Source organism: Zingiber officinale, chromosome 10A (assembly GCF_018446385.1).
Source record: "Zingiber officinale cultivar Zhangliang chromosome 10A, Zo_v1.1, whole genome shotgun sequence".
NCBI lineage: Eukaryota > Viridiplantae > Streptophyta > Magnoliopsida > Zingiberales > Zingiberaceae > Zingiber > Zingiber officinale.
In genome coordinates this window covers 54,755,800-54,768,624 of record NC_056004.1, presented here as the reverse complement: position 1 = coordinate 54,768,624, position 12,825 = coordinate 54,755,800, and the positions used below count along the sequence as shown (strand labels likewise).

The following is a 12,825-nucleotide window of genomic DNA, read 5'->3' as shown; positions in this document are numbered from 1 at the left end:
TGTACTTGAATCTTTGTCTATTTGTTCAACATTATCTACTTATCTTTATTATCTCGATTTTAGTGAGTTTTATTCATCTTATTGCTATCAAATTATTTTCAACAAAAAAGGAGGCCAAAATTCAAAAAAAATATATTTTCGATAAAAAAGGCTGAAAATCAAATTCAAAAAAAAAATAAAAACAAAAATATTTTTGGAAAAAAATAGAAAAAAAGGAAACAAAAAAAGGGTGAGTGTAGAGAATGGTTATTTCTACACTTGCACTTTCCAATTCCACATCTCCTTTAAAGTCTTGCCTATTATACTTGCACTTTCCAATTCTGCATTTCCTTTAAAGTTTTGCCTAGTATATTTGCACTTTCCAGTTCCACATATCCTTTAAAATTTTGCCTAGTATACTTGCACTTTCCAATTTTGCATTTCTTTTAAAGTTTTACCTAGTATATTTGCACTTTCCAATTCCGCATTTCCTTTAAAGTTTTGCCTAGTATACTTGCACTTTCCAATTCCGCATTTCCTTTAAAGTTTTGCCTAGATTTAATTCTGACACCTGCCTAGATTAAGCTCTAGCAAATTCCTTTTCATTTTTTATTTCAAGTATCTTTATCTTTTAGTCCCGCATTCTCATAAGTTTTGCATAGATTCAATTCTGGCAAATATCCTTTCTGAACCTAATTTAAGTTTTCAATTTTGTAATTTTCATTCTTCTGTCAATTCCTTTCTTTTATCCTAATACCTTTAGGATTTTCAATTAGTCAATGATCGTTTATAAGGAATTGTCATAATTCTATGTTCTTTAAAGAGCTAACATTAGCAAGTTGAGTGATTGAGTGACAACAAATTGCATTAATGGTGACAAGTGGAGAAGAAGCAAAACCTTGAGAAACACTTGAACAACGTGCCTTGAGACAACACTTGGAACACATGGAAATCATATTCAATCAAATCCTCAATAGATTGGAGAGACAAGATGTTGTAATTACTGAATTGCAAAATAGCTAAGATGATAGAGTTCCTACACGAAGTTCAAGGTAATATAACCGTGAAGACAACAATGATGATGATGATGACATTTCTGAGGATATTGATGATAGAGCTTCTAGTGGCAGATCTGGTGGTATCAGAATTGGTGGTAGAAGGGTAAGGATGAGTGATTATGTTGATAGAAACTTGGGAAATATCAAAATGAAGATTCCTTCTTTTCAAGGCAAAAGTGATCCAAACGCATATTTAGAGTGGGAAAAGAAAGTGGAATTAGTCTTTGATTGTCACAACTATTCTAAAGAGAAGAAGGTAAAACTTGTTGTTGTCAAATTTATTGATTATGCTATTATTTGGTGGGATCAAGTTATTCTAAGCAGGAGAAGAAACAACGAAAGACCTGTTGGCACTTGGGAAGAGATGAAATCAATTATGAGAAAGAGGTTCATTCCATCACATTACTATCGAGATTTGTACCAACAGCTACAATGTCTAACCCAAGGATCCAAGACTGTGGAGGAATACCACAAAGAGATGGAGATTGCCATGATTTGAGCCAATGTGGAGGAGGACCGAGAAGCAACCATGGAAAGAATTTTACAAGGTTTGAATTTAGAAATTACAAATGTAGTTTAGTTGCAACATTATGTGGAGCTGGAAGATATGGTGCATATGCCCATGAAAGTTGAAAGGCAACTCAAAAGAAAGGGGTCAATCAAGTATGGTCAAAGTTCTAATTCATCCACTTGGAAATCTAGTTGGAACAAAAGAGATGATAAAGTTGCATTAAAGAGTAAGTCTGAGTTTTTAAAGAATAAATATGCTAATTCTCCATTGGTTAAAGGTAAAGAATCTATCCAATATTTAAGAAATAGAGATATTAAATGCTTTAAGTGTTTGGGAAGAGGACATATTGCTTCACAATGCCCAAACAAAAGAAGTATATTTTTGAAAGAAAATGGTGATATTGAAACTGAGAGTGAGTTCGAAGATGATAATGTCTTGCCACCATTGATGGAAAGTGATGTAGAAGAGTATGTCGTTGAAGGTGAAGCCCTTGTCACTAGGCATGCTCTAAATGTTCAAGTGAAGGAAGAAGATGAAGAATAATGAGACAACATATTTCATACCCGTTGCCACATCAAAGACAAGGTATATAGTATGATTATAAATGGGGGAAGTTGCACTAATATGGCTAGTACTATCTTGGTTGAGAAATTATGCTTACCTACCACTAAACATCCTAGACCTTATAAACTACAATGGTTGAATGATTGCGGTGAAGTTAAGATTACTAAGCAAGTGTTGGTTTCATTATCCATTGGTAGGTATCATGATGATGTTCTTTGTGATGTAGTACAAATGCATGCAAGTCATTTGCTTTTAGGTAGACCATGACAATTTGATAGGAAGGTCATGCACGATGGGTTAACAAATAAATATTCTTTTAAGATGCATGGTAAACTTGTAACTCTTGTACCATTAACTCCTAAGCAAGTATATGAAGATCAATTGAGGATAAAAAATGAGAGTGAAAAAAGAAAATATTGTGAGAGAAAAAAATGGAAAAGAAAAAGAGTGTGAGAAAAGAAAAAGTGAGGATGAGAGGAGTGAAAAAAAGAATGAAAGAGAAAAAAAAAATCTAGAGCAAGAGAGTAAAAAAGTGAGCTTTTATGCAAAAGAAAGAGAGGTTAAGAGAGCTTTTTATTCTCAAGAGCCGATGATTGTACTTTTGTACGAGGAGGCTTATTTTAAGACTAACAATCTTAACCCTTTTTTGCCTAGTGTTGTTAAATCTCTTTTGCAGGAATTTGATGATGTCTTTTCTGAAGAAGTTCCTAATGGATTGCCACCACTTAGGGGAATAAAGCACCAGATTGACTTCATCCCAGGAGCAGCCATTCCTAATCGACCAGCCTATAGGACCAATCCTATGGAGATGAAGGAGATTCAAAAGCAAGTTGAAGAGTTGATGAGAAAAGGGTATTTTCAAGAAAGTTTGAGTCCTTATGCAGTTCCTATTTTGCTTGTGCCTAAGAAGGATGGAACCTGGAGAATGTGCATTGATTGTAGGGCTATCAACAAGATTACGGTAAAGTATCGTCATCCTATTCCTAGATTAGATGATATGCTAAATGAACTACATGGTTCTTGCATTTTGTCTAAAATTGATTTGAAGTCAGGCTATCATCAAATTCGCATGTGTGAGGGAGATGTATGGAAAACTGCTTTTAAGACTAGGTATGGTTTGTATGAATGGTTAGTTATGCCATTTGGACTAACTAATGCACCTAATACTTTCATAAGATTAATGAATCATATTTTGCGTGCTTATATTGGGAACTTTGTTGTAGCATATTTTGATGACATCTCGATTTATAGTAAAAATTTAGATGAGCTTTTCAATCATTTACAAAAAGTTCTACTTGTTTTGAGAAATGAAAAATTGTATCCTAACCTTAAAAAATGTTCTTTTTGAACTAATCAGATAGATTTTCTTGATTATATTGTTAGTGCTAAGGGAATAGCTGTTGATGAAGAAAAGGTTAAGGCAATACGTGAATGGTCAACACCAAAAACGATAACTGAGGTATGTAGCTTTCATGAGCTAACAAGTTTCTACAAAACGTTTGTTAAAAATTTTAGTTCTATAGCTGCACCCTTGACTGAAGTTGTTAAAAAGAATGTTGGGTTTCGTTGGGATAGTGAACAAGTTTCAGCTTTCAACTTACTTAAGGAGAAGCTAAGTTCGGTACCATTACTTGCATTACCTAACTTTTCTAAAACTTTTGAAATTGAGTGTGATGCATCAGGAATAGGTATTGGAGCTGTGCTAATACAAGAAGGTCAACCCCTTGCTTATTTTAGTGAGAAACTCAGTAGAGCAGCTTTGAACTATCCAACTTATGACAAGGAGATACATGCATTGGTGTGGGCTTTAGAAACTTAGCAGCATTACTTGTGGCCTAAAGAGTTTGTTATTCACACTGATCATGAATCATTGAAGCATTTAAAGAGCTAAAGTAAGTTGAATAGATGTCATGCAAAATGGGTAGAATTCATTGAATCATTCCCTTATGTGATCAAGTATAAACAAGTTATGGAAAGCATTATTGTCGATGCTTTGTCTCGAAGGGAGATCGTGCTGCTTCATGGAGTAATGAGGAGCATAGTTTCAAATCGTGATGCAATTTTCTAAGCTACTTTTGGAAGACATTATGAGGAAAGCTAGGAATAAAGCATTTATTTTCCACAACTTATCATCCACAAATAGATGGACAAACTAAGGTGGTAAATCGAACTTTATCTACTTTATTGAGAGCTATCATTCAAAAGAATTTAAAAAGTTGGGAAGATTGTTTACCGCGTGTTGAATTTGCTTATAATAGATCTATGCATTCTACTGCTAATTTTTCACCTTTTGAAGTGGTATATGGGTTCAAACCTTTAACTCCTTTAGATTTGTCACCTTTGCCTATCTCTGAGCGTGCTAGTTTAGATGGTACTAGAAAAGTTGAGTTTTTGAGGCAACTACATGAGATTGCAAATTGAAAAGAGGACTGAAAAATATGCTGTGCAAACCAATATGGGATAGAAGGAAAGTGATCTTTGAACCCGGAGATTGGGGTTGGGTTCATATGAGAAAGGAAAGATTCCCTACTAAACGTTGTACTAAGTTGCATCCACGAGGAGATGGTCCATTTCAAGTCATTGCTCGAATCAATGGTAATTCATACAAGCTTGACTTACCAAGTGAGTATAATGTGAGTGCTACATTTAATATTTCTGATCTTTCTCCTTTTGATGTAGGTGATCAAGATTTGAGGTCGACTCCTTTTGAGAAGAGGGGGAATGATAGAGTAAAAGAAGGAGAACAATAAGTTGCGCAACAAGCTTATGATATGGATCATGCTCGGCCCACTCTAGATATTAATGATGATCCATTATGCATCAATGGAGGCCCAATTACAAGGGCTAAGGCTAAAAAGATGAAGGAAGCACTTAATGTGCTAATTGAAGATGCGAGGCCAAAGCTACCATTGAAGAAGGTTTGACCAAGATAAAATTATCCGACTTAGTCAACCTAATTCAAGCTTTAGATGAGTTGAATTAGCACTTAAGTCTTATATCTATGTAGTATGGATATGTAGGCTCAATTTGGACTCAATTTCTACCTTTATTTGGGTTGTAATAATGCCATAAACTTAAAATGGCTAAGTAGTCTATATAGGCCTTTACTAAATGAGCTTTCTTTTGGCTTTTTAGGATTTTTTGGTCATCCTATAGTTATAAATAAATGGGGTGATGGCCACACATGTATCTTTGATATATTTTTCAATCTCAAGCAAGGTGAGGCTCTCGCTTATTGGTTCTTCATTGAACTATAACTTATCAAGGCATCTCCTTGTGGCGTTCAAAGGCTTATTAATCTCAATCCCAAGGTCGTGGCATCTTCCATCTTCTATACCAAGGTTCGTGCTTCCCTAAGCGTTGGGTCAAGGTTTCTTTTCATCCATCTTATCATCTTAGACCTTCCTTCTTTCTGTCTTTAATTCATTGTGGGTTCTTGAGATATCTTTCTCATTGGGTTCACATCAGAAGCACTTGGAGAAGATGCTTTGACCTAAGTTGACCTTACGATCTTCTCATTGGCTTGAGAGGATCATAGAAAATGGGGTCATAATCATGTCACATTTTATTTTATGCATATATGTGATGTATGTCATGATATGCTATGATTGTATGCGATACATGTGTAGTTTAATCATAATTAGGTCTCTTTTAAATATGCCTACCAAACTTCGGTGCTCACTACTACCTCAATCATTTGTAGTCAGGTTTGCCAAAGAAAAGTGACTCGTTTTATCTTGGTAAAGTATGATTGGACAATAGTGATGTCCGACTATTGGACTTTGGGTGTGACTTAAATAAGTTACCTCAATTGGATTGAGAACTTAGAGGCATATCACATACGATGTAATTCAATTATACTAGTCTTAGGTGATTATCCAAAGCTAACTCAAGATGTGTTATAATGTGGATTTCATAAGATGGGCAAATGAACAAATAGTCTTGTTCGCCTAATGATACAAGAGTTACATAGGATGTAATTGGTAAATATTGTCTACCTAAGTTATACAAATCTTGGGTGATTAGCCAAAGCTAACTTAAGAAAAGGTATAATATGGATTTTGTCCCATTGGTATATGTTGCCTACCTAGGTTATATAAGTCTTGAGTGATTAGCCAAGGCTAACTCAAGATAAGGTATAATATGGATCTTGTCCCACTTGAATGTCTTTGCTCTTAGGTTTAGAGCTAGAAAGCTAGTAGTGACTTGCTCCTACCAAGCTTTAGAATTTAGTGGGAGAATAATTTAATTAAAGGCCTAATTAAATGATCTAAATATGATACCTATTTCTGTATTTTATTATTATAGATCACCATGTTGTCTAGTACGTCGAATACACTCTTTCTATGATCTATCCTTGATAAGGACAAGCTTAATGGAGCTAATTTTGTAGACTAGTACAGGAACTTGAGAATAGTTCTCAAGTAGGAGAGAAAACTGTACATCCTAGAGTAGTCCATTCCTGAAACACCCTCCACTACTGCCACTAGAGCTGATAAGAATGCTTATAAGAAGCATCAAGATGATACATTAGATGTATCATTCCTTATGCTTATCACCATGAACTCTGAGCTTTAGAAGCAACATGAGAACATGAATGTTTATGATATGATTGAACATCTTAGACAATTATATCAAGGACAAGCAATGCATGAGAGATTTGAGATCTTTAAGGCTCTATTTCAATGTAATTGAAAAACTATTGCCTGAGATGTTGAGCATGTTGAGAACTGTTGAACTCAACCTTAAGAAGGCAAAGCCTAGTACCATTTTGATGATGCAAAAGGGCAAAGGAAAATGGAAGCCCAAAGGTAAGGGTAGGACCTAAGCCAAATACAAGGGCAAGACTCATTCATTGAAACCCAAATGTCGAGTTGTTAAGGAAGGAACCTTCTTCCACTATGGCGAGACCAGACACTGGAAGAGAAACTGTAAATTGTAGCTAAAGGAGCTGAAAAAGGAAGAGAAGTGAGACTTCTGCCTCAGGTATATATGTTATAGAAGTCAATCTATCTATTTCTTCTTCTTGGGTATTAGATACCGAGTGTGCATCTCATATTTGTACTAATGTGTAGAGGCTGAGAAATAGTAGATCATTGACAAAGGACAAAGTGGTTTAAGAGTTGCTGCTATAGCTGTAGGAACATATTCCTTATCTTTGCCCACTGAGTTTATTTTAGAACTTGAAGAGTACTGTTATATGCCTACCTTAACTAAGAACATCATCTTTGTTTCTTGTTTGGACAAGAAAGGATTCTCATTTATAATAAAGGACAAATGTTGTTCTATTTATTTCAATGAAATGTTCTATTGTAGTGCACATCTCATGAATGGACTCTATGTTCTAGACTTTGACAACCCAATTTATAACATAAATACCAAATGGTTCAAGTCTAATGATTTAAACCACACATATCTCTGGCATTGTCGCCTAGGTCACATAAATGAGAGTCGCATATCCCAACTCCATAAGGATAGACTTTTGGACTCATTTAATTTTGAATCATATGAGGTATGCGAATCTTGTCTTCAAGGCAAGATGACAAAGACTCCACTTAGTGGACATAGCGCAAGAGCTAATGACTTGTTAGGACTCATACATACTGATGTATGTGACCCTTTCAAAATAGCATCTAGAGGAGGTTATCATTACTTCATTATTTTCACTGATGATTTTAGTATAAATGACTATGTGTATCTGATGAGACAAAAGTCAGAATCCTTTGAAAAGTTAAAAGAATTTAAGAATGAAGTACCAAACCAACTTGGTAATAGTATTAAAATGCTTCAATCAAATCAAGGTGGGGAATACCTTAGCCAAGAGTTTCATGACCATCTTATTGAGTGTGGGATCATTTCTCAACTCACTCCACTTGGAACACCATAATGGAATAGTGTATCAGAAAGGAGAAATCGTACTTTATTAGCTATGGTACGATCAATGATGAGTCAAATAGATCTTCCTACTTCCTTCTAGGGACATGCTCTAGAGACGACCGCTTTCACACTTAACCAGTTCCATCTAAGGCTGTCATAAAGATACCATATACGATATGAACTGGGAAGAGTCCCAATATGTCTTTTATGAAGATTTCACTACAACAAAAACTCTCATAGACATCGGTTTTTCACCGCTGTCTATTACATTTTCGACCGATGTCTATGAAGGCGATGTAAAAGGTCTGTCATTTTAGACATCGGGTTAAAACCGGTGTACTATCACTTAACGACACTGGTTTTTGAATCGGTTATGAACCGGTGTAGTATCACTTAACGACACTATTTCAGCAACGGTGTAAAACTGATGTAATATTAGTTAATGACATCGGTTTTAGCAGGGGTGGAAACTGATGTAATATCAGTATTATTTAACGACACAGATTCAATTTCTGAAACAGTGAAAAATCGATATTATACAAACAAGTCAATATCCATGTAACCAGCACAAATATTATTCTTACAACATAAAAAGATAATAGATATTGTACACATTAAATCTGTATCCACAAATTACACAAATATTCTTCTTACAATTGGCCAATTGAGGTACCAATTAACCTACTGCTTAAGTAAGAAGCCCTTTTATTCAACTGTTCGGCATCCATCTCTTTGCTTGATTTCTTCTTCCTCATGGAGGCCACCTTCTTTATCCTTTCCTTTACGTTAACTGCAGATGCATCTGCCACTTCAGCTTCAATGTCTCCTTTCTTCTTATTCTGATCATGCTCCTCCTGTTCCTTTGATGATTTTTCTTTCTTGGATTTCTTCTTCTTTAAGATTCTGTTCTCTGAAGGAGCACCAACACTTTCTTTCTTCTCCCCTTCACTACTTTGCTCCAGTTGCTTCTTGTCTGCATAACAAGGATAAACAAATTCAACACACATTAAACAGTCGCTTCATATATATGAAGCAACTCAAGTGAATTAAAATTTACTATCTATCAAAAATAAACTAATTATGTGAAAGAAGGCATTACCAGCTGTCTCATTTTGTGCAGTATTACTATCTTTATTTGCAATGCCCATTTCATGTAGAAGTGCATCCAACTCTGCCATTTCCTTTTTCTTAAGCTCTTTCTTTGACAGTTGCCTTTCACCATCTTTGGGTGGTGCTGAAACAGGAGCAGGTTTCTCAATGGTTGGTTCTTTCCTAACAGCCTCTGGTTCATTTTCAGGTTCCTCAACATCATCATCATCACCCATGTCAAGACCATCATCCTCACTTTCACTTTCCTAAACACAGGAAAAAAGAGAGTACTTGTTATAAATAAAATAAACTTAAATATTTGATATAAACAAACATGTAAGAAAAGAACTGACTCTCACATGTGAGAGTAAAGCAAATAGTAGGTAAACATAATCACTAGCAAGCAACAGAATTAGCTAATAGGAAGAGAATATTTTTATTTAAATAGATAAACTCATAAACTCAAAAAGATTCTACTTATATTGACATAATACATTTTCAAAAGAACAAAATGAAATAGGAAGAGTAAATTTTTATTTAAACAGATAACCTCAGAAACTCAACTTGTATTAGAACAATCTGCTAGCAATGTGTCCTATTCTTCTATAAACCAAAATTGTTATTGTCTTCTCAGAAAATGGGATAATATGAAAGAGTACTAAAGAATTAATAAGAGATTAATAAAAGTGAACTGATAAGAGTTAAGACTACTGATTTGCGAAGGAAAACATACTCATACAGAGGATCCAAATGCAGAAAAATAGGAATAAGCATTACAATAGAATTCTTACAAACACAGGAAAATAGGAACAATAATTAAAATTGAATTGTTAATCACATCAAAAGGTCTAAACCAATTCAAGTTTATCTAGTACTGCATATAATACAAATAATCATTTAAGTAATCTTCATCATGCAACCTTTGTAAACATGAATTGCTTATAAGTAACATCATAATAGAAAAAGTTTTTCTGATAGGCTATCAAGCTTAAAGCATAAAGAAAGTTGAACTCGCATGCACGTCTTGTATAAACAAGCATAACATAAATATTTATTTGGTACTAACATTATGTCTGATAGAAACAATATGTCGAAACATAAGGTAGTAAAAGATGGTTCCAGATAGCAGGCGGTTGACCCACAACCCAACACCTAGCCAAAGGCTCAGACAATCACCATTAAAATAATATTACAATAGAGAAGAATATTAAATTAAGAATTACTAATATCAATACGTATATATAACAATTGTACCCTTAATCAATTAAAACAAGTTCATAATCATAAACAAACAAATCATAAATCACCAAACACATAACAACAATAGAATACGATGACCAACAAAAACAGTCAATCTAGATGAGAAAAGAGCTAAAAAAATTAATTGGACCACTTGTTTCATCTTGGACAAATTATTCTTCATAGAAGATGGAGAAAAAAATCTTTGTATCAATGTGGTGAGGAAACTTACAGATTGGTATAGCCCACTCCCACCCATAATTTGTAAACAAGCATTCAGAACTTCAAACAATAAGCGAATCATGAAGGTTGTTAAGTTTTCTTTGCTGCTGGTATGATGACACAAGGAGTCCAAGCTGAAATTATTAAGAAAAAACTATAAGAAAATTGAGAGAATTAAGTTTTTGTTCTGATTCTCGTGTTGTATGAAAAAATAAAGGGAAGTATCAACTCACGGAGGAGCAAAATAGGATCCATCACTGTCATAACCATCCCCATTTACGGTGGCAGCAGAGACATGCAAAGGTGTCATATTTTCACTGCTAGAGCTAAAGGACGATTGGCTTGGTCTAGTAACTTGTATTGTTGCAGAGGGATTGTCAATAGCCATTTCCGCGGATATCAACAACCTTTCCTCCTTGCGCACCACCTGCCGTTGATTCAGCTCGCTAATTTTTTGCCTTCCAACAGAAGCGGAGATGATTCTAAAGAACAACAAACTTCATGCTATATTAATCCTGCCGATCAGAAAAAAGAAGTCTTTAGATGAAGTCCCGAAAGGATTCATATAAACGATTGTTGCTGAAAGGAGGAATCTTCTGGTAACCATAAGAGAGATTATAGCATGAGATTTGTTTCACTCTGCAAAATCACTGTGATTAGCCACACAAATATAGTCGAAATCTAGAGAAAGCATCAGCTCGAACAACAACAAACCCTGAGCTTAAGCTTACACTGGACACCTCCAGAAGAGAAGAAACAGATTGAGAGGTGGGAACTTGTGGTCGGCATGAAAATAAGAGATCAGGCAACAAAAAATATAATTTGAATGGAAAACAAAAAGCCAGTTAAATTTTGAGAATGATAAATAAAATAGTTCATGATATTGAAAAAAAGAACAAATAAGCAACTAATTGTAATGTGAAAAATATATATAAAAAAAAATCAGTTTCCAAGTTCAGCAATTCAACAAGTCCTATATAAATCTTTACCAAGGAATAGGGCGATGAGGATGGTTGTGATCATCCATTCTGCATGGCATTGAAAGCAATGCCAATGCTAATACCCAACAAAAGCATAGGCTGGAATAGTAATGCAAGGTCAAAATCAATGATTGGCATATCCAATGTGTGATGTCGAAGATAAAAACATATAATCTCGTAATAAATTACCAGTGAATTGTCATATTATAAGGGGAGTCATTGATGACGTGAACGACCAACGTGTCACCTTCATTCACTTCAATGGTCGGCCCGGGCATCTGGCCATTAACTGCAGTTATGACTGTGTCCTGGCACAATCGTCGAACACTCAAATTGCCCACCTATAAATTTATTTATTTTTTTAAAAGAAAAGATTAAATCGAAGCTTTTGCTAGTAAAAAAAAAACTTAATAAAAAAATCATAAAAATTACGTTAAATGTGTGCTCCACAATTGCAGCATCTGCCACGAACCCTAACCAAGCAAGGCTTAAAGCCAACACCAAGGCCTTAAGCCAAGCCATGATAGTATTAGAGGAGGAAGAGAGTATCGAATCGACAAAGAAGAGATCAAAACTACTTGATCTCTTTGTGTTTACTTCGAAGATGGATGGCAATGGAAGAGCCATTGCTCAATAATCAACAGCTCACTCGCGCAGGGGAACTGTGATTAAAATCGCAGAAAGAGCAATTCTTATCCTTTCCTTACACTTGGAGATGGCTGCAGGAGTCTTGAGGTCGAAACCAAGGATCAAGGTGAGCATGGGCACAAAGATGCCGCCTCCCCCCACTCCCCCGACGCTCCTGAGAGCGGATCCTGCGAAAGCGATTGTGGATCCGAGCACAACCCTCCACCCTAGCTCCAGTTCATGCCACACCAAATTTGTAAACTTCCAATCTCAAACCAAAGCAGATAAAACAGGGAAAAAAAAGGAAAAAATAACACGATTTGGTTGAGAGAAGAAGGGAAAGGGTTTCATACTGGCCAAGCGTGCGAGTGAGAGCCATTCTTGGAGAGAGAATTCACAAGGCGACCGAGGAGAGGAGGCTTGTCGTCTTCCATGAGATCGCTGCGGTTGCTTCCTGCCTGCGCCGTTGACGACCGAAGAGGCCTCTCTACTGCGATCGACCGGAGTCCTAGGATCATACTGCAGCAAAGGAAGAGCACAACAACCACATACCTCCCTCTCTCCAGATCTGCGGCCATGGTGGCGTCGGGGGGATGGAATGCAACTCCGTCACCTCATCCTCCATGGGTCAAGCCGCCTACGCTGCTACCCTTTACATCCTCAGTCAAACACAAGGCAA

The 12,825-nt window shown here is 35.7% G+C and overlaps 1 protein-coding gene across 1 annotated transcript; it reads right to left on the bottom strand.

The window, feature by feature from the left end:
* Positions 1-8,443: 8,443 nt before the first annotated feature.
* LOC122026667 lies at positions 8,444-10,927 on the bottom strand. Its single transcript, XM_042585395.1, has 5 exons — positions 10,773-10,927; positions 10,550-10,673; positions 9,089-9,344; positions 8,683-8,962; positions 8,444-8,459 (listed from the first exon to the last, which is right to left on the bottom strand). The coding sequence occupies exons 1-5, from the start codon at positions 10,925-10,927 to the stop codon at positions 8,444-8,446; spliced, it is 831 nt and encodes a 276-aa protein (XP_042441329.1).
* Positions 10,928-12,825: the final 1,898 nt, after the last annotated feature.

What these genes read in the sequence shown, in the direction of transcription:
- LOC122026667 (XM_042585395.1), bottom strand. Translation starts at nt 10,927, where the DNA reads ATGGCTATTGACAATCCCTCTGCAACAATACAAGTTACTAGACCAAGC. An exon ending in GGAGTGGGCTATACCAATCT is followed by an intron (nt 9,345 to 10,549) that starts GTAAGTTTCCTC and finishes TCCTGTGTTTAG; the next exon opens with GAAAGTGAAAGTGAGGATGA. An exon ending in TGCACAAAATGAGACAGCTG is followed by an intron (nt 8,963 to 9,088) that starts GTAATGCCTTCT and finishes CTTGTTATGCAG; the next exon opens with ACAAGAAGCAACTGGAGCAA.